Below are 22,799 nucleotides of genomic sequence, written 5' to 3' on the forward strand. Positions count from 1 at the left end.
TAACACGAATCAAACTAACTCACTTGCTCTTCCCACAACGAAAACATCGAAATATCATTTGAATTTTAGAAATGCTATCATACTTAATCATTTTTAAATCTTCTTGTGTGGTGGAAACACCAAAAAGATTTATTAAATCTAAGCTGAGATTTATTTAGTCTAAAGTGAGATAAACCTTTGGTGGAAACATAGCTAAACTTAATTATATTTTCTATTGTTTTCTATTGTAAAATAAGCCCAGTTAGTCCATCTTCATTAACAAAACTAAATAATATCAACAGTAACAGATTGATTTTTTTTCCCAATAAAAAACACATACATAATTCCAAGTACACAACTACTCAACGAACACAGCCATCGAGATAGCAATATAAATCGTACCAACATTTCAGATCTAAATCAGAATCTAAATCGTATAAATGTCAAAAACCCATCCATAGTAAGATTCTACTCTAACTTTTATCGGTGTTATTCTTACTATGGGTATTGTTTTTGTTATTCGTGTAAAATCCTACTATACTATGGATGGGTTTTCCAACAAAACACGGGTAATTAAAAGTATAGACAAACTTCCTAACGAGTTTGATCCACCAAGTCGATGAATATACAAATAAAAATTAAATTGCATTTATTCACTCAAAAGACGTAACATCTTTCAGGTAATGTTGAACAACAAAATCTAGCAATATTAATTACATGTTTAATTTTAAATACACGTGTAGTTATAAATACACACAAAAGATAAAAAGCGAACAGTTTAAATAATAGTTTATGGGTTAGCAACGAAGATGAGTGTCTTAAAAGCAATCGATCGTTTGTATTTTAAGGTCCAAATGTAGTTTTCAAATAAGACTAAATTGAAACAAAATTCAACCTCTCATTAAAAAACTCGTAGAATCAATGTTAAGCTACAAACACAATACAAATTTCGTTAAAATTCATTATATTATTTAAAGAAATTTTTTGAATGCAAGTAATTTATAAGCAACATATGCTCAGATTTTTTCTATTTTTATGAATATCATTTAACTCATCATAGATTTGATAACTTTTAATTTTATTATCAGTTAAGTTTGTATAGAGAAAAAAAATCCTAACAAATATTAATTATTTTATTGTTAAACACACATTACCTAACCTTAAGCTATGTACATGTACTTTTGCCTATTAGACAAAAACGAAAAGAACATATCTACAGCTCGCAGTCCGTTTATAATCTTCTCACCGATGATAACCTAAATTATATTGTTTATTCAATGCCTCATTCATTCTATATTTGTACCTAAAACAAAATTTAATTGTATATGTAGGTGCAGAGCAGATATATGTACAACAAAAATATAATAAATACTCGTAAACTAAAAAAGCATCACTGTGCTGTATTGTATTGTTGCCAAGTAAATTGAATAATTAACAAGTTTCAATTGTTGCTGGACAATCTTTTAATTATCTTGGGTTTTTTTTTGTTCTCCTTTTCGAAATAATTTTTAGACATTGACATTGGAATTCTTAATTATTTCTACGTCATTATATTGTTTCAATTTATTTAAGTTATGTACGTAATTACTTTAAGAATTAGAAGATCCTGTACAGATAGGGTTGCCTATTTCGTTATTTATTTCTCTTTTGATTCATTATAACGACCAGTGTTCTTTATTAATCTGTCAATACACATACATAGATCAAGATATGCACTTATTGACAATTCAGTGCTATCTATACCAGGAACACCATTTGAAAAAAGCCGACTAACTAAGTATGTCACCACGGGCGTGAAGTGAACAAAGATTTCAAATTGAAACATTTCAATTTAGTCCAAATATGTAATCTATAAGTTATTAAAAGTGGGGTTATGAATGTCAACGAGAATTATATTTGTATATTTTGTTGTTATCAACTATACCTACTTCTAAGCCATTTACCATTTTTTTTTTTCAAGGCAATAAATAGCACGATCAGCAATCGGCTTCTTTTGCAAATTTATTTTTATTTTTAAATTTAATCAAAGCTAACATTAGATTATACATATATGTATGTATTATTTACTAATTAAAATTCAAGCATTTATTTATTAATTATAATTATTTTTTTTATAGTATTTCAACTTGCAGAAGTTTATCACGACTCTTTGTTGTCTGCTATTTTGAAAATCCTCATGACATTAACTGCTTATTAATAAATAATAATTTAAGTATTGAATTTGGGTCTGTTTGCAGCAAGATGATCAGTTTGAATAAATCGAAACACAATTTACTTAAATAAAACAGGTCGTCAATTTGAAGTATAACCTAACTATTTGCTGTTTTAGGAAAATAAATAGGAAGACACTTCAACAATACTTTACGTTATTGAAAAATATTTAGTTTATATATTTGGGTTGGCGAAATAAGATGATATTTAAACTGACTAAGCAGAAACTAGCTTTGTGTTGAAAACCACTTTATATTTACTATTAATTCACTAACCTAAGCAAATAACAACAATTTAATAATGTCATGAGAAGACCTTAAGTAGTACCAAAAATATACCACATACGCCCTAGTGTACGAAATAAGAAAGGTTTAAAAAAGAGATACTGATGCAAATTTGTAATTATAGGAATAGAGAAGTTTTCAGAAAATGCGTAAAAGTAACATGTTATTCAAAAAACTCTAAAAATGTGATTTCATCCTTAAAATAATAACGAAAAAACGCTATGTTCGAAATTTTAAACCACCCAAATGTTGATTCCGACTAAAACGTGGAAAGTTACTTTTTAAAAATACCTTGCAGATCTTAAAATCAGTGAATATATTTTTAATTTGTTCTTCCAAAGTTAATTCTTTTATTTCAGAAATATATTAAAACACATTTCTTCAAAATCATCACCGTCATTTTTCTAGTAAAAATTAATACCCTCCTTCAACTCAATAATATATGCTTCATTAAAAGGCTCTTGATGTTTATTATCTTCAATAAGAGCTACCGACTTACAATTTGGCCTTGTCTAATAATATGAGCTGATATCTATTCAATTCAAATATGATGACATAATCATAATAAAGACTTTAACAAACACTTAGATTCCACTCAGAAACGACTTTATAACTAACATTCATAGTCAAATACAACATATACATAAATTAATGTTTGTCCCTAAAAACAATATTAGTAGTTAAAAAAAATGGTCATAGTAGAAAACATTTCATGAAAAATATGCTCACCTTTGTGAGAAGCTCTTTAAAATTCGTATGCTAATTTTGAATTATTGTAGCATCATACTATTTTTTGACATTTTAGGTATGTTGAAATCAAAAAAATATATATTTCAACTTTCAGCAATTTTTTAAGTTTCAGTTAAGTTCACTTCTAAGTATACCGACATTTTAAATTAATATGTCCGTTCTCCAGATTTACATACATAGGTTTGTTTGTTTTGTATTTTTTTGCGATCTGTCGCTTTTTAGACGTGTTCAGATGGAGAGTTTTTAATAAAAATGACCTAGTGGGAAAAAGCATTAAAACTAGTTAATTGAACATTTTTGAAAAAAAAAAATATTCATGCTACTCAAATGTTCTTAAGAATAGGTTATTTAAAATAGTCTGTTTATCTTTTTAAGTCATTAAACTGACTTCATACCAGGCTCATTCCAGCTCGTTTACTTTAACAAACGCCTTGAATTCTGAATTTTTAAAGGACTGAGCTGTGAAACCGGGATCAAAATAATAAGTAGAAGAATAATAAGAAGTCAAATTTGAACAATCTTTGCACAAAAACATTCTAATAAAGATATAAATGCTCGGTAGCCATCTTGGTTTGTTCACAACGTAATCAAGTATGCGTGACATTTCCACTCAAATATGTGACATTTTAACTTAAAAATGTGACGTTTCCCCTAAAAATTGTGACATTTCACCTCATTTCTTTATTTTATGGATGCGTGAAAACAAGTCAAAATTCTTTGCTGAAATTCACATCTTTTCATCGACAAAAAAATAAATAAATGGGTTTTGAAAGGTTATATGTACATATTTTCATAAACATAAAATAAAACATAAATCAAAATGAAGTTTTTTATATTAAACACATAAAAACTAAGCGCAGAATTTAGGAAATTTGACTTTTTGGACTGAGAGGTGCCATAAGAACTTAGATGGCTATTACTGGTACTTAGTGAAGTTTCACACTTAACTTTTGCTTTCAACTTCTGACTAAAACGGATAATTAAAAACTGAATTTTGGTTGAACGTAAATTACAGTCTAAGGTAATATATCTATTTACAAGGTGAACCACAATTCTCTCCACAGAAGTCAACTTTGAATTCCTGGGGTTTTTTTAAGCCAAAACATTTTCTCGTTTCCGCTTCCTTCTCGAGATAACTGTTTACTGTTCGTATGATTTTTGCTATCCTATCTTAAATTGGTTTTAACTTTTCAAAATTATAATCGATTTTTGATTTCTTTATTTCGCCTTAGCAAGGGCAATTTAACAAAATATGTTCCTTAAATGGAAAAGCATAATTAAAAAATATTGGTAATACTTATAACTAGGTTTTATACATTTTTTTAAAGCCAACACTTTTGTCTAGTAGCTTGTTTTTAAACTATGCATAGTTTTTGACAAAAATTGTTTTAAACACGAAATTTGTGCAAAACAAGTTAAAAAAAGGTTTAAAGCGTAATTTTTCAAAAGTTTCAGATTGTCAAAATAAGACCACTCAAGCAAAAACAAAAGAATTAAATTAAAATAGTAGTTGTGGTTGTTTTCAATTTTCTCAAAAAATAAAAGACATAAAATCATCTAGTTTTCAGTTTTTGATCAAAAGCAAATAAGAGCAATAAATTCTGAAATGAAAACAATGGTAGATAATCTTTAAGTATTGAAAATAACACTTTAAACCTTTTCTTAACTTTTTTACTCATATTATGACTTTAAAATATAATTTTTTAAAAACTACGCATGGTTTTGACTTCATTCAAAAACTGTCTAATATAACAGAATGGCTTTAAAAAAAATGTATAAGACTTAATTGCAAATACTACTGTTATTTTTAATTATTTTTTCAATTTTAAATAAAACAAATTTTTAAATTGCCCCTCCCACCTAAACGGGGGGAGATAGACCCTGCGTCTTGTCGCCTGAATTATCGTACTCTCGCCCTTATTTTGAAACCCTATTTTTATAAATATCGCTAAGGGAACTCCAGATGGCAGCTGAACAAAAAGAAATAAAAACGATGAGCAAAATTGAACAAGAATGAATCTGCTTAGCTATCAGGAAAATCCCATAAGTAAAAGTTTTGTTTTACAAAAAAAATATTAATGCAGTTTAATAATTCTAATGACATGTAAAAATTTAATTTAAAAATTTGAACAATGAAATTTTATTTTTACTAAACAGCTGACTGACGGCCCCTAACACTCAAAAGGAACATATTTTGCATTGGACGTATCCAGAGTCCAAAAGTTAAAACAGGTGGATGCTCAAATGAGAACAGAACCCTAATAATTGGTGTAACTACAAATAACATGTGAAGCAAATCTGGGGTCCACCATTCTTTGGTTATTATTTTAAAAGCAGAATTACCTTTAACTTTGTATATTTTGGATTATGATTGAATTTTTGGTTTATTAATTGTTAAACTCAAATTTATTTCACTCGAAAATGTGCCTATTTATCTCAAATTTAAACAAAATTCCCCTTTACCACTGATTCAGAAAATATTTTTAATAATTACAATAATCAAATTGAACTTTTTTTTAGACATTTTAAATATTGATTATTTACATTTAAAAAAATACATATGTATGTAACAAAAAAACATATGTCAGTACCCTAAAAAGACCCCATTTTGAATAAACTAAAAGCTTTTTTAATGATTCTTAATATTGATATGATAAGAATAATTATTATTATTGCTAAGCTTTACGACTTTATTATCATTATCAGCTCAACCGGCTTATTAAAAAATCCCACCATAGTTAGCAAAAATTTTAACATGCTTATTATGTTTGTTTGTTCATAACTTTGCTGTTCATACATTTTTTTGTATATGTATGCAATTATTTATAATTATTTCTTAAATAACTCGACGTAATTGACTATTTTCACCTTAAATGAATCACACACCAGTACACGAGTCACAACATAATGTTTAAAGTTTTAAATCCAACAAAAAGTTTAAAAGTTCATTATAAAATCAAATAATATAGGTAACCAAGTAGATATATGTATAATTTAATATATATATAAATAGAATTCAACTGGCTATAATAAAAGGGGTATACCAATCGATGAAAATGTCGCTGGCCTGGCATTGACCATCACACAAGTTCGCGTAGTGTTTCTGTTAATTCTCTTTGCACAGGTGACACATTCTCACTCACAATAATCTATAATAAAATTAAGTGAAACTAATGACAGCAACAACAAATTCAACACTGGAAACTTTTTTTTGTTGCACTTTTCATATTTTAAAAAAGAAAATAAAAATATGGGACAGAAAAAAACTCGATTTAGCGGTTATTTACGTTTTCACACCAATTTTGTGCGAACAAAAATACGATTTTTCTTTTCGAAGTCACTATGAGAAATACCATTAGGAGAATGTTCAAAAACACAACAACAACAAAAATACATTTTCTTTTCTTATTTTATCTATATTTAGAAAATTACGTTCCAAATGGCAAATATGTTTCGTACACTTGTTTTTATTCACTTTTCACGCGGATGAAAAAATATTTTCAACAGACGACCAATTTCATCACTTAAAAACTTTCAATTTTGAATTCAAATTATATCGAATTTCTATATCGAACATTAGTAAAATATTTTCACCAACAACGCAGACAGCGACGACGACGCACGTATGCATTGCAATCAAAACAATATTAAAAATTCACCTTGTTATCTATCGCTATAAAACAAAATAGATAACGAAGTTAACACAACATTAATTGGGTTAGAATGAATTATTTTATAATTTCACCTCCTTCTATAATCAGGTATAATTTTTTATAAATTATTTTTAATTTTTAGATTTTTTTTCTTTACACTCGATCTTTCGCTAAATCACATTCTTGTTCTCGACGATCGGTCGGTGATGTGGTGTGGTGTGGTGTTGTGAGCGAAGACGACAACGACAACGAAATTCATTTCAACGACAAGCGACGTTTCTATGAAGAATTACCTCATTGTTGAGATCTTATGATTCGCAAAATTCCATTCGAAACCGGAAAATAAATTACTTACATACAGATTTTAAAAGCAAAAATTTGAGAAACCAAAAAAATAAACAGACAAAAAGACGAGACAATTTTTTTTGTTTTTTGATTAAGCCAAACCAATTAAGACTGACGATTATAATGGTGTCCAAATACTTATTTGGTATCAGAAGCAAGTATCTTACAGATAAAGAAACAAGACACAAGACGTTATAAGGTGCAACAATAACAAAATACAATACATCTCCCAAAAGGTGTGTTGTTTATTATTTTTGTTTGTTACGTACCGAGACTGTTAAATAGGACTAGAGAAACAGCACGGCAGCGACACGTTCGACAACGACGACGACAACGTTTTCAGTTGGAAATAGACATAAGAGTGATGATGATAAAACTGAAATTCGCGTCCGCGAATTATTTTGATTTGTTAGACGAATCACACCCGGAGTTTAACTAATGTGCCTTAAGCCTTAGCCTGGCTAGATTGTGTCAGCCAGCAAGATGGTTTTTGTGTAATTGGTATTGGAGCTTTTTCTATCGAACTTGTATTAGTTCGAAGGGAGGAAAATGAGTGTGGGGGAGCTTTTGGTGTTTTTGTTGTTAAAAGAGCAAAAATTTTAGAGCTAATTCACAAACCCTTTTTTCAATGCAGTAATTATTATTATTGGTGTGAAAGAAAAAAATTTAAATATCAAGAAATTCCATGAAGATAATTATAAAAAAGCGTATTTCCCATACCGGGAATCGAACCCGGGCCTCCCGGGTGAGAGCCGGGTATCCTAACCACTAGACAATATGGGAGTTAAAATAGAATGGCACAAAATTAAATAAAAGCCAAAGAAGATATTATTTTTAGTAATTGCGTTTTTTCATCATATTTATGAATAGTTACTCATTTTTATTTTATGTCTAGATTAATCACCTCTTGTGAAATAAAGGCACAAAATTATTCAAAATACATTTTGTATATAGTATATATGTATGTATGATGATGACTATTATTCGAATTCTGGTTTAAGAAATGTATGATCGTGTTTGGTAGGGGTTGGGGTCAAAATACTGGCTCATAAGGGGCCAGTTATAGCTAGCTATCGATCCGGAAACATTTTTGAATCGATATTTGACGGTGTTCAGACCCCTCTTTACCATTGGGTCCACTGGGCCCAGGGCCCTGCAATCACCAGGGGCCCCCACATTGCTGAAACATTACTTAACCTCTATTGGCCTATTTTCAAGAAAAACTAAATATTTCGATACAATTTTAGATGCATAATGTATGATCAGAATTCGTACTTTCCTTGCTGAACAATTTAAACCACATTCGCTGCGATATTATATGTACATATGTGGATCCGAGAAAAGGAAGAAATCTAAGCAACAGAAAGAATTAATTGAAAAATTATCAAAACTGACATCGTGTTTCACTTCAATTGCAGGAGAAACGTCTGCAAGTAATTAATAATCAATACATTAATCCCTACACTTATCTACACCTTACTGAAAAGGGGACTAACATAGTCAAAAAATGGTTTCATATTATGATTTCATGAATAAAATTCGGCATTACCAATGACCATAGATCTGTAACAATTTCCCATAGTAATTGCATATTTTAGACAAATAGACTTGCCATTTAATTTTTCAGCAATGAAGTGCCGTGGATTTAACGGACTGTGGACACAAACATGAAATCTCAATTAATACAGCTACAATGTGAAATTATAATACAAGGAACATTTTCATTTATGAATAACAAACATCATTATATTCGTATGTGTTCAGACTTATTGTGAGTTTCACTTTTATAGATTTCCGTCCAGAAAATATGTCAAATTACATATAAAATTTGTATTTTTTGGGAAATCCAAAAAAGTGAAGCTCGCAATAGGTCGTCATTATTTATTTAATTCGGAATCAGCTATTCTATTATGATTTAGGAATTTCTAATGATACACCAATTTATGATGTGAGTTTGTATGGAAATTCAGAACAGAGCTGTTCTTAATAAAACAAAGCAAGCAACGTATAATAATTACGATCCCTTAATTTTTACTTATTCATTGTTTATTTTCAAAATCCCGTTTTGCACAGAAATTTCAATGCGCTTTGATACCTAGTGTCCAAACTTAGCTCACAATTAACGAACATAGATCTGATTATTTAGCGGAAACCATACTAAAGTTTTTGGAGGATCATGACATTTTGATAACAGATTTCATTAAGGTTTTCTGGTCTGCAGGCAAGAATAAAAGAAAAATGTAAAGTTGCCACTTTTGTACCATATGCAAGGCACTCATTAAACTTGGTAGGAGTGCATGCCGCTGGGTGTGTCTTAGAAGCAACCCAATTCTTTAACATTATTCAAAAATTGTATAACTTCTTTTCGGTATCTTCTCATCAATGGAGAGTGTTGACTGCTCATTTAGGTCCAAAAAGTCTTTAAAAAGTCTTTCGCAAACAAGATGGTCGGCGTGAGCTGATGCAGTAAGCGCCATACATAAAGGTCATCAAGAAATTGAAGAAGCTTTGATGTCTACAGCGAACGATTTAGGACAGGCACGAGAGGCCAGAGAGGAAGCATTTAGTCTTCGCAAAAAAATGTCCAAGCTTGAATTTTCCATACTTACAGAACTTTGGAACCCTGTATTGCAAAGAATTATTAAAACAAGTACTTTACTTCAAAACCAAAATATTACCCTGGATGTTGCAATAAACTTGCTGAGTGCAATAGATGAATCTATAATTGGGCTCAGGGACAATTTTGATAACTTAGATTCATCAGCCAGACAAAAAACCCGGATTCCGAATATAAGGACCTTTCTGAAAGGATGAGGTGCAGAAGCTCACGCCATACTTTTTTTGACGGCTCTGGACCCTCAGTAATTCTGACTGGGATGGAAAGATTTAAAATTAAAATTTTACACCGAAGATGTGTACGGAGATGAACTATATGCTGAATGCTTGTATTTAAAAGACTACTTGAAAATTAGTTGACACGAAAATGAAAAAACTGACAACTTTGTAGAGCTTCATAATTTTTTAAAAACTAATGATTTATGAATTTTCAAATGTTGAAATTACACTAAGAATTGTCTTCAGTATGATGTTGACCAATTGCAGTGTGGAACGTTCCTTCTCTAAATTAAAAAGAATCAAAAACGAACTCAGAGCTACAATGATTCAAGAAAGATTGACATGTTTGTCGCTGATGTCAAGAAAGCGACATCCTCAGAGGCATAGATTTTAAAGATGTAATCAATGATTTCGCTATTCTTAAACCAAGAAAAAGACCCCTTCATTAAATTTTGTTTATTTTATACGAAATATTTATTTATTTTTTTTATTTTTACTTTGTTTATGTTTATGTTTTAAATGCTACAATAACTAATTATATTTTTAATGAATTAAAAAAAATGTATTTATTTAAAAAAAAAAGAATTAATATCAATTCAAAGCTATGTGATTTTTTCTGTATGCCTTTATTACATAACATAACATTTTTATATAATCATAAGGGGGCCCCATTTTCGAAAAGTGCCCAGGGCCCCCAAAAGGGTAAAGACGGCCCTGACGGTGTTTCCCTTTGATTAGAAATAAAAATTATATACTGATCGATCGGAAATCACCCCAAGAATTTTTTTGAGGAAAAAAGTGTGGTTGCACATTTCCTGAACAGCTGATCCTATTATGTTCAAAAGAGAAACGAATCTTTCCACTGATTTGTGTTCCAATTTCACACAATTCCAATGACAGATTTCTGTCAGTAAAAGTTTTTCGGTGGATTTCGATCAGGATTTTTTTTTCAATAAGAGACATTTTTAAGGATAGCTATAAACTACCTGTCAAACAAATTCCAATGTTTGTTTTCAATGATGAAAACTAATGATAGCTATAACTGGCATTTAAGATGCTGTATGTCAAAATAAATTTCTTTGAAATAATAAAAACAAAAACAAAATAAATGGTATCTTCTTCTGATTTTCTCTTTCTCAATTTCTTCTTCTAAATTGTTTGTATCTCTCATATTTTTACATGAATTGTTACTATCATAATCAACAATTACATAAATAATTACACAAAACTAATTGATCTGTCAGGACTTCCAGTAGTATACAGTATTAAATAGTATTGTGAGAAACAGTATTTTGACAATGCAGCATTTTGAGAAACAGTATTTTAAGTATTTAAAAATCAATTTTTTTGTGTGCATATTTCTAATCTAGACAAACATGCTCTGTGGAGGATTTGATCGAAAGCATGCTGGTTTAAGAGATATCGAGCCTCAAACCCGGCCCCGCCCTGCCTATTTACTTCACTCAGGGGCAGGTGTCGTGGCAGGCTATTATTCCGAATGACGAGAGAAATCGGTCTATGTGTTGGTGTTTTGTTGTTGTGTACGAAAGTTGCTGATCTTTAACGCCAAAATGATGATGAAGGAGAGCTGTACGGTCCTGGCATAGCTGATTGTATTCAAAGTTCTGCCAATCGTTATTAATTGTAACCTTTATCTATAAACGCGTTTTCCCAAACGCAGTGTTTTTCAAAACGGTTGGCACAATTTTGAAGAAACTATAGAAAATATCCTCAATCTGTGAAGCGTTACTTATTCACAAAGCATTACATTTTTCAAAAAGATCGTTTTTAGATTGAAAAACATGGTCACAAAGTGAAATTTTTTTTGAAATCGCTGCCATTTTTTGAAATTGTCAAATATTCAAAAAAGCTTGTGTCTAGACCTTATCAACTCTAAAAATTAAGTTTTTCATTAAAGGTCAAGAATTGACTAATTAAATAAGAAAAAAATTAGAATACAGCATTTCAATCCGCTCCCCTCAGGTAGATGTTATTATTAAAAGAAAATCTCTGTTTTTTTTACTCAAAGGAGAGTTCCGTCCCATTGGTGTAAAATATCATTTGAATTAAACAACTTTAATAAGGGCATTACTGCTCTGAACAAAATGCAGAGTTAAGGCTATCGCACTTTAAAACTGTTAGTCAATTGATATTGATCATAGTTTTTAAATATTAAAACCAAAGAAACATGCATGGAAAGAATAAATTTTTAACAAAGTACAAACGCTGTTGCAAAAACCTAATTTTACATGTGACATATAGGAACTAAATATATGACAAGTTTTGCATCCTTAAAATACATAGCAGAGAAGTTGAACAATATGAGTCCCCCAATTCCATCCGTCCTGGGGCCCTGGCCCCTACAGCCCAAACCAGTGTGTCGATCGAGTTCAAACTTGCAAGTTGCAAGTTAAGGTTCTAAGTCGATTCGAGTTTAAAAAAAAAACCAAATAAAAGATATTCCTTTAATAGGTATAATCCAATTTTAATGAAAAAAAAAGTAAATGATTAACAATTATTAATAAAAAAAAGAAAAGAAATCGGTTGAATCGGTTAGTTCACAGTGCCGGTCGTTGCTTAACTCAACGGAGTGTCTCTCTCGTGTCTACTTTTGGCTTCCTCAGTGATAGTTTTTACCTTTGTGCCAGGGTTATCACCCATACGGCCATCCTGAAATTCGACTGCCCCAGTCGAAGGAATAACATCTACAGTGTATTGATCATCATCTTCCTCAGAATCGGAATCAAACGTTCGCCATCGTTTCATGTAATCTGCTGCCGTCGAAGTTTGGTTGGGTCCCTCATGTTCTCCGACTTTTTTGACCACGTAGCGATCGTTACGACCGACCTTAATTATTATTTCATAGGGCCCAAGATACTTAGGAAAGAGCTTTTGTCCTGTCGCAAACTGCGTCTTTTGAATTGCAACTAGCTCGCCTAAATCATATGAAGTGCTGTTTTTCGTTTTTGATTGTATGTTTTTTTGTTTTCTTCTTGTATTTTGTGTATTTGTATTTTCGCTTCCTCTCTTAACTGCTGACGGTCCTCCTCGAACGCAACCATGATCTCATCTTCAAGAAGCTGTCTTAAATTTACGTCGTCATCCGAAGCCATTTTTACGCCAAACCTCAGCTCGAAAGGAGTTCTACCCGTGCTTCGTGAAACGGTTGAATTTATAACGCACTGTACCTTGGGAATGAACTGGTACCATTTCAGTGGGTTTTCAATGGAAAGCCGCGTTAATACTTGAATGATGGTTTTGTTCATCCTTTCTGCTTGTCCATTGCCTCTCGGGACACCAGTTGTCACTAGATGATGCTCGATATTTTTCTCCGAGCAATATGCTTCAAAGTCGTTAGACGTGAATGCAGCTCCTTTGTCAGAAACAATTCGCCGAGGGTGACCAAAAACTTGTGACAGTAAGTTCAAACGGTTGATTACTTCGCTGGCCGTCGTGCTTTTGACTGGATAGATCCACATAAACTTGCAGAAGGCATCAACGATGACCAAGATGTAACGATAAATTTTTGCTGTGGATGGAAGGGGCCCGAGATGATCAAGATGAAAAGTGTGTAATGGCTGGTCCATCTTGGCAATGGGATGAAGAAACGACTCCTTCTTACCATTTTTTTTGGCAGCGAGTATACAGGGGATGCAATTACTGATGACTTCAGCAATCTTGCGGTCCACCTGTGGAATAAAAAAATCATTTTTAATAAGTTTAGAAACCTTACCGAGACCAAAATGTCCCCTTTCGTGAAACATTTGAATGATTTGCTTCTGCAGACTCTTTGGAAATACCAAAACGTAAACACCATCCACGAATTTATACAGCACATCATTCCTAAGATGATAGTCTTCGTAGGTACCAAACTTGGCAAGGATTTCTTTAATAGCACGGCAAAATTCATCCTTCAGTTGAGCATTCTTGACTGCTTTCCCAGACCCGTCCTCTATTGCGAAAATACTTGATGGATGACGGCTTAGGGCGTCGACGTGGCGCATAGCTGTCCCGGATCGGTGATGAACTTGGCAATAAAACTCCTCTAACTGAAGTGCCCAATTTTCAATGCGACTATTTAGATTCCTTTTCGGCATAGTGTCTTTAAACGCTTTGCAGTCGGTGAAAATATCAAATCTTAAACCCAGCAAGTAGATTCTCAATCGTTTAAGAGCTTTGACTATCGCGAGAACCTCTAGTTCATAGCTTGTAAATTTTTTCTCCGAGTCAGTTGTTTTAAAGCTTAAAAAAAAAGACTGGATGGTACTGACCGTCATCGTGTTTTTGGACGAGTACAGCCCCGAGTCCTTCCTTAGAGGCGTCGGTATGCAGCTGACTTTGTAAATCAGGATTGAAAAGTTTTAACACCGGCTCTTGGCAAAGCAACTCCTTCAATTTTTTGTAGGCATTTTCTTCGGAGGGTCCCCATATAAACGTGGCATCTTGTTTTGTTAGGTCGGTTAATGGCTTTGCGATTGTAGCGTACCCTGGGATAAATTGTCTGAAGTATCCCGTGAGCCCGAGAAACTGCATGACTGACTTGATGTTTTTCAGCACAGGAAAATGCTTAACAGCAAATTTGTTCTCTTCCGATGGTCTTATGCTGCCGTTCCTGATAATATGGCCAAGGAATTTTACTTCCGTTTGGAGAAAGGCACATTTACCCCAGTTAATTATAAGACCATTTTCTTCAGATACCTTCAAAACTTCTTTTAATTTTTGTATGCCTTCTTCTTTGGATCTGGCAGGGATAATCAAATCGTCAATGTAGGCCAAAACTACTCCTCGGCGTTTCAGATCTTGAAGAACGACGTTCACATACCTCTGGAACACAGCAGGAGAATTGCACAAACCAAAAGGGACCTTATTAAATTCAAAATGGCCGTCAGGTGTCACAAAGGCCGTGTATTTCTTGCTGCTTTCTTCTATGTCGACGTGCAAGAACCCATTCTTCAAGTCCAGAATAGAAAAAACTTTCGCATTGTATAATTGCTCCAGCACCTCCTCTATAATTGGTAAAGGGTAACGATCTTTCAACAAACAAATAAGATATGCCAACCAAATATTTGAATATTTCTATTAACCTTCAAAATATATTTATGAGTCATTAAGATCTTCTTAAATCACACTTACAACTTTTTTGTTTGTTGTTTAAGAGCAAAATATTATAACAAATCATTCTATGAGGCTTAGCCAGTTGGTCAGAGTCGGAGTTTAGTTTAGTTTCTTGTAGAATTATTAATTTCTAAGCAAATCAAAATAATTATTAAAAGAAGTACTTAAAAGTTACTGTTATAATTAAAAAAAGAAATCAGAATAAAGTTCTTGGAACTTAAATAAACAAGTGATTTTTTCAAAGAAATTCACATGTAACCATACAAATTTAATTAACAGGTTTAGTACGCTCATGATTCTTGATTTGTTGGACTTCAAATGTTTAAGAAAATGTACCTTCCTTTTAAAAAAGAAATAAAAATTTTACGTTTCAAAATCTGTATATCGCCACCACCTACCACTCGGCTTTAAACTCATACATGAAATTTCATTTAATAGCTTTAATGCGAAAAATTGTATCTATCAAGATTTGTATGTATATGGTTTTAAATTAAAGTGCATACTCTGGCGTATACGTACTTTTATTTTGTTGCAAGTTATTATCCCTCGACAGAGTGTGCACTTTTATTTTTTTTTAAATGAAAGATGAATGGTACTACTTTTCTAAAAAAGGAATACAAAATATGCCCATAAACTGATATAAAAGTGTTTTTCGATAGTGAAGAATTTCAATTTATTTTCTTTCCTTCAGTAGAAAAGTTTGGATCACAAAAAAGTTGAAACCTAACATTGATTTCACTTAATTTTAATCGTGAATTACTTTTGATGAATACATTAAGTATGCAAAAATGTATTAGCACCTTTTTTTCGAGACTTAAGTTTCTTTTAAAATCTGTATTACTAATAAGTATTTAGTGGTAACATTTGTATTATCATTCTTGATAATATTTTTGGTATATAGCTTTCAAAAATGATGATAATCGTCTTTTTGCTATAGTATAAAGAATTCACAAAAAACTCAACTAAATCATTTTTAAGATTCGAAAATTTAAACCACTTATAAAAACAACCCCATTTAAATTTCCCTCAAATGCTTGACAAAATATCTTTGAACTTAAAGTTTCAATTATTATGAATCATAAAATCAAGAAGAAAAACAAAAATTGTGAAAAAGCAAACACTACCCTTACAAAAATTAATAAATCATAAAATTTAATTATTTAAGTACATAATATATAATATAGGGACATCAAGATAAATTGTATAAATACATTTAGTTCTAGTAAATAAATTTTCTTACGTTAAAGATATTTTCACATGCATACGTTGATGATGTGAAATACAAACAAATATTTACAGTCTTTATAAGAAAAATTTAATTCGCAATATTATCTTAAAGATAAAAGGTTATCAATCTGAAGTATGCCAGTAGTATCAGAAGACTTCCGGCGCTAAGTTTTGCTAGAACTCCACTATTTGTAAAGATGTTTTGTACAGCTGGTTTCGGAGTCGGATGTTTGATATGTGGATCTATTGAAGTACCATAACTGTGAACTGGTCCAGTGGAAACTCCATTATTGAACAGCACTGGTTTTGTTGTTTGATTTCTTGAAGGATTACCAATTGAAGTTGTATTCCATTTTGTTGAGTTGAAAGCCAAAGGATGTGGAGTTGCATAATTCAATATAGTTGAGTTTGGATATGTTGAATTATGCTGTGTTGAATTTAGAATCGATGTATTTCTTGGTATTGTTAGATTTGTAAAGGGAAAACCAGAAACAGTAGTGTTCGACAATATTGTAGAGTTTGAAGCTGTTTGAGATGTGTTCGTGATATTGGCTGCAGCTAGAAAATTGTTTGGCTAAGAATAAAAAAAAAACGTTACAATAGAAACTTAACTCACAGTTTGGAATTGCCATAAGTGGCTTCACAGATGCATCGTAAGGTGTGGAAATGTATTGGGTTTCCATTTTTGACATTACTGAATAAATCCATCTCAGATGTGGAATGATATTTGAGTAAATAGCCCTTAACACCACGTCTGAACAATTATTCACTGGATTGGGACGAGTAACTACTGAAGATAGAAGTCCAACAAGGAAGTTTTTACAAACTAGGGCAGTTCCACGATCATTGTTAAATGATAAATATGAATCTGCTTTCTATATAGAGAAAAAAAAATATGTTCATTAATTTCAAATAAATAATTTGTATGATTTTATGACAACTAACTATGCAATCGTATTGATGAGGAAGAACATAAAACGAGCAAATATCTCGTTTCCGGGCGGCAGGATATTTTGTGAAGTTTCGGCATACATCGTTATTTACGGTATACAGTTCTTCAGTTTGATAATAATCTGTTATAGCATCGTTTGGCTGAAACAAACAATAAAAATCGTTTTAGAATTCCATACTTTTCACATTGAAAACAAAGTTAAGTAATATGTATTACATTGAAATGAGGGAACATGGACTATAATTAGAATTTTGGGGTTGACATAAAGCCTTGAAAGTAAAAAAAGTTCAGTTGAAATAGAATGATCAAATGATATCTTGCCTCAAGAACTCACTTGACTTTAATAGTAAAGGTGGTTTGTCTTTACTAAATTTCCAGCAAAAAAATGTTCTTAATTTATATGTAATTTTTTGACAGCTGGCCAATTAGGTACTAGAAACATGCCTAACCTCCAAATCTATTGTGTTCTGATCGGTTAACTGTCAACAAAATGTTAAGGTGAAGCAACTTAAATTTTGCTACACTATTGCTTACTACACTCAGCTTCTTAAATTTCTTGTTCCTTGTGTCAAGTTCTTCATCTCTGCAATTACTCAAACACAAGAATGGTTGAGAGTTGTAAGTCACTAGGCCCTGGTTCTATACGGACTGTTGCACCACCTAATTTATTTATAGTGTCAAGTTTGACTTTAAAGTTTGTATGTGTGAGTGCTGTCATATTTTACAAGTTAAATGGGCTCGTTCAGTTGACATAAAAGGAAATTTCTGTTTGACAGCTCTCAAAAAATTTAATTCTAACGATAGTAACTTTTTTAGAAAGTTAGTCAAACAAAATCTTTCATACTTTCAAGACAGATTTTCCTGTTATGTTTTTCCAGGTGAAAATGTTCACACAATATGAGGGCAAGTTTTTGTTCTGTTCTATACTGTTTTTTTAAATAGCTGTCAATAAATACTCTTCCATTGATGGTAACTTTTTAAGGAAGTTGACTGTAAAGTTAATCAAAAAACTCAAGGCAAGTGCGTCTTCTTGATTAAAAATACCAGTTGTTCATATTTTTGTATGACGTTTAAAATGAATTTAATAAGCATTGGATACAAATCTGATGGGTGAACAGACAAAGTTATCTTCGAAATGACAAATATTGCTCTAATCTCCCTCTCTTCACTTTCGAAGAAAATATTGTGAAAGTAAACATCTTAAATACATCAACGTCACGTTTATAACAAAACAAGTACACGCCTCAAATGTATTCAATTAAGATAACTCTTTTACACATTTGACAATTCACCATACAAATAAATAAGAATCGTGCAATTGCTCAATAAAATATTTTAATTGCCATAATATTGGCGTTACCATTTCGAAGGTCGATTTATGCTTTTAGCTCCATTTTCGTTTTTTTTTTGTAAGTTACGTAACACAATTCCAAATTACGATTTGGATCTGTTTGTAAACTTATGTCACTGAAGTTTAGTTTGTTTTTTTCAATACTTTACATTTTTCATCTATTTAATTTATTTATTTAAAACAAATGATTTTAAAAGACCTTAATTTACTATTTTTACTGTACTAACTTCAATTAGACTTACATTTCTCGTATAGAAGTTTACTAAGCACGAACGATTGACGTGAGTATTATCATCTATCATTATCCATCTAATGTCAAATCGTGTTTCCAATGGTAAAGCTTCGCTCAATGTCAACAAAGCCAAATCATTCTCAAGAGTTGTTGGTTCGAAATTTGTAGGCAATTCAATTGAAGAAACATTCATTTGAATGACATCCTGTTGAGCAGTCTTACTTCCAGCTATCACATTTATAGCTGAAGCTTCAAGTTTGTTCGATGGTCCAGTCATTCCAAACTTAAAATGCATACAATCTGCTGTAGTTAGAATTAGTTTCTCATGAATTATAACACCATTACAAAGATGGGGGTTTTGGAAGTTTCCTGGCATTTTCAAAATTATCGAAACCTGATAAGGTGGTTGTTGGCATTGGCTATAGTGAGGCAATGTTAAATATAACATTGAGACTAGACACAAAGTTAGAACTTTCTTCATATTCAATTCTAATGCAGATATTTTCACTTTAAAAAAAAATCTTTCTTGCACTTTTAAACGTTTTGTCGGCCGAACACCTTGACTTTTAGATACGAACTGACACTTCTGGGACTAAAGTAATTTTTTATCTCTTTTGAAATTTTGCATAGGTAAAATCTGATAACGATGTGATGCGGATGAGACTTCATGGAAAATATAAATCTATCTCCACAGAGACAAAGTATCTTTAGGGATTTCTTATCAGCTTTAGATATCTTCAATTTGATAAAACAAAAATATTTTTCAGAGTGATGTGAATCTTTGGAAAAATTACTCAACTACAAATACATAAACATGATCAAATTACGAAAAAGAATTATTTTGCAGTGTTATTATTCAAATATATTTATGAGGCTATATAACTAAGTTTGCACAAGAAATGTTGATAAATCATGATATACAGACAATCACCCCATAACTTATTCTGTGAACTTTCTTAATAAATTGTAAAATTACATATTTAATCTTTCAACGGAAATACTATCTCCTTTGTTACTGAGTATTGTAATTTTTTTTGTTTATCAAAAATACGCGTCAAAAAGGAAATACCAAAAAGCTGAAGATTTTTCAAAACAAAATTATAAACATAAACATTAAACTGCTCCAATTTATGTATGTATACATTTTATTGCTTTCAAATGTTGGTAGTTATTATTTTTGATCACACATTCTCAACTCAATTAAATGCTAAGGTTTGAATATTATGAAAATTGACTAATGATTTTGAATTTCACTGCACCTTATTTAATTGACTTCTGTATAAAAATAAACTTTAATGTCATATAACAACTCTCGAAACATAAATCAAACAAAAAAAGAAATGTTTGAAACCGTTTTTGAAAGTTCTGCATAAACAGAATTAAACATTGGAACCGCCCATAATTTAACTTCCTTAATCTTCTCTTTGATTTCCTCAGAAAAACGAAAAATTCATTGAGCCAAGAAATTGTCTCCAAAAAATATGTCTGGCAACGTAAACAATCCCTTAAAGTTCAAAAACGTGGCTATTAACAATATTTGCATTGCTTTTTTCTCAAATATGAGTTTAAAACATGCTTCCAATGTGGTTAACCAAGATGTGCAAATTGTAGAATATAACAATGTACATATGTCTATGTCTTTACAATTTAGCAAGTTTAATTTTAATAAATAACAAGTTGAAAAGACAAATGTCAAAATTAAATTACAAAGTCCATGATATAGATTCCGTGTGCAAAATAAATCAATTTATTTTTGATATATATCTGTCAAAACCCAAATTTCTCCTGTTTTGCTTTCCAAAGGGCAAAATAAATTGATTCATTTTCGACTTATCATCAAACCTACAGATATGGATTTTGACCAATCATAAAACAAATGTTCAGGCAGTCGTTAATAAGTACACGAATACAATATAATACGAAAGAAAAACAATTCCGATCGTTTTCCATTTACCACAAAAAAATCAATTTTTGACGAAATCTGAATTTACTCACCGAAAACCCATAAGTAAATATTTCTTTTATGGCCAAGTGTTATTTGTTATGTTACTAAAATTATTGTTCCGCCAGGTGTCAGATTTGCATTATTTTGTTTTTTTCTCAAAAGAATCAAAACACTTCCTTATTGGCTGCCTTCGATCTCGTGTTGGATAGGGTATCTTGGATAGGTGGATTTTAAGATACCTTGTTGAACGAGTTGGATGGATTTAATGAGATAGCTTTCAAAAAATAAAAACAACTTTTAGCTGTTCACAAAAAGTAGAGAAACATTTAAGCTTCCAAGTCAAAATTGTTGTAAGATAAAACATTTAATGGATAATTCAACTGATTCATCGGACGATGATGAATTGATAGGTTAGGTGTTTAACAATTTAATAAATATTTTTTCATCTACAAAACGAGAACAAAATAAGTCAATTTTGAAGTTTAAAAAAATAGATAATAATTACCATCTAAATGTCGTCTATTATGTACAGAACATCCCCAAATAAAATTTTAATTAACATTTTGTATCTTTTTGTTTACCAACAAATACAAAAAGCTGAAATCAATTTTCAAGTATCTTGAAATTCAACCATGTGTTGAATCAGCTGTTCTGTCAGATACCTACATACCCCAGAAGTTCTTGGATTACTTTTTGACATCTCATCCAGATACCCTATCTGTCTTAGATTGAACGCAGCCATTTAGGTTTAAAGGTTTAGTTTTTAAATCTAATATAAACGATAATTTTGTTTAAATGTCAAACTATGAAAGCTTAATAAAATGCTATTTAAAAAGCAGCTTCTTATGAGTATTTTCACAGTCACAAGAATCAAAATTCACATCAGTCAAACTAATCCACATAAACAATATGTTCGTGTTAGAGCAAGGAGAGTATACAAATTTCAAATCTTAAACAAACGAGTATAAATAAACTTATTTTTAAAAATTGAAAAGGGGAGGACGTTTTAATAAACTTTAACAAAAAAAATTGATTTATTTTACCAATGAAAAACCCATTAAAAAAAAAATGGAATATTTTCTTTCCTTAATTAATTTCTAAAATTTGAATAAAAATTTGTTATGTTGACAAAAAGTTAATGTTTTAAAAAAAATAATCCTTTATTTAATTTTTCACTTTAAATTTAAAATTTGAACTGTTATAGTTTGGTATGTATTTCTCGTAAGAAATACAGAGGAAGTTTCTACCTCTAACGATTTTTCTTTAATAATTCTTGACGACTTGAATTTAAAGTAATTTCATCAACACTGTATTTATTTATTGATTACTAAAAAATTCATCTTGTTCATATTATATTATGTTATATTTTAATTGATATAATTTTGCATTCGTTTATCGAAGTCTATTTACTTAAGATGTTTCAAACTACTCGTACATCATAATACATGCACCCGACTCTACAATCTACATGCATTAGAGAACTGAATAAATTGCACGCGATTCCAATGTTTTTTTGAAAATATAATTTGTATTTTCAAGGTGACACTTGATGCAAATTCCAAACTGAAAACTTCAAAAAATCTGTTTACCAAGCGATCAAATAAACAAAATCATATTTGTTTAAACTATTTGTATATTAATTTGCAAAAGTGCAGAAGCTTGGTGACTAACTCCTTATGTCAACTTATCTCCTCAGAATAGACCTGTTAAAAAAAATTCCATTACTCAGTTTTTGTCATCTTTAAGCTTGTGATGGAACTTATCTTAAACTTATTCAGTTTAACCAAAGAATAGTTAATAATTATTTCAATAAAACAAATATTTGAATGAATTAAATTAATCAAATTAAAATCTTGACTTACCAAATGCAATTCCGATGAAATAATTTATTCTAAATATGTAATTTTTTTTTTAAGTACC

General features: G+C 30.8%; 2 protein-coding genes and 1 non-coding gene across 4 annotated transcripts in view; all 3 read right to left on the reverse strand.

Annotated features, from left to right (window-relative positions):
• The window catches only part of LOC129948920 (uncharacterized), a 33,968-nt gene extending 26,309 nt beyond the window's left edge, over nucleotides 1-7,659 (reverse strand). For both annotated transcript variants that reach the window (XM_056060071.1, XM_056060070.1), the window contains exon 1: nucleotides 7,492-7,659. The gene's annotated coding sequence lies outside the window, so the exon portion shown is untranslated. The remainder of the gene's footprint in view (nucleotides 1-7,491) is intronic.
• A 274-nt stretch (nucleotides 7,660-7,933) lies between these two features.
• Nucleotides 7,934-8,005, reverse strand: Trnae-cuc (transfer RNA glutamic acid (anticodon CUC)). The gene has a single exon. It is a non-coding gene; the product is annotated as a tRNA-Glu (tRNA).
• Nucleotides 8,006-16,303: 8,298 nt separating this feature from the next.
• LOC129951039 (uncharacterized) lies at nucleotides 16,304-19,593 on the reverse strand. The gene is made up of 4 exons (XM_056063032.1): nucleotides 18,945-19,593; nucleotides 17,345-17,491; nucleotides 17,016-17,274; nucleotides 16,304-16,957 (listed from the first exon to the last, which is right to left on the reverse strand). Exons 1-4 carry the CDS (start codon nucleotides 19,413-19,415, stop codon nucleotides 16,506-16,508), a joined length of 1,329 nt encoding a protein of 442 aa, XP_055919007.1. The 5' UTR covers nucleotides 19,416-19,593; the 3' UTR covers nucleotides 16,304-16,505.
• Nucleotides 19,594-22,799: the final 3,206 nt, after the last annotated feature.

The sequence above is a fragment of the Eupeodes corollae genome, chromosome 3 (assembly GCF_945859685.1).
Source record: "Eupeodes corollae chromosome 3, idEupCoro1.1, whole genome shotgun sequence".
Lineage (NCBI taxonomy): Eukaryota > Metazoa > Arthropoda > Insecta > Diptera > Syrphidae > Eupeodes > Eupeodes corollae.

What these genes read in the sequence shown, in the direction of transcription:
- LOC129951039 (XM_056063032.1), bottom strand. Translation starts at nt 19,415, where the DNA reads ATGAAGAAAGTTCTAACTTTGTGTCTAGTCTCAATGTTATATTTAACA. An exon ending in CTCATCAATACGATTGCATA is followed by an intron (nt 17,275 to 17,344) that starts GTTAGTTGTCAT and finishes TTCTCTATATAG; the next exon opens with AAAGCAGATTCATATTTATC. An exon ending in ACTTATGGCAATTCCAAACT is followed by an intron (nt 16,958 to 17,015) that starts GTGAGTTAAGTT and finishes ACAATTTTCTAG; the next exon opens with CTGCAGCCAATATCACGAAC.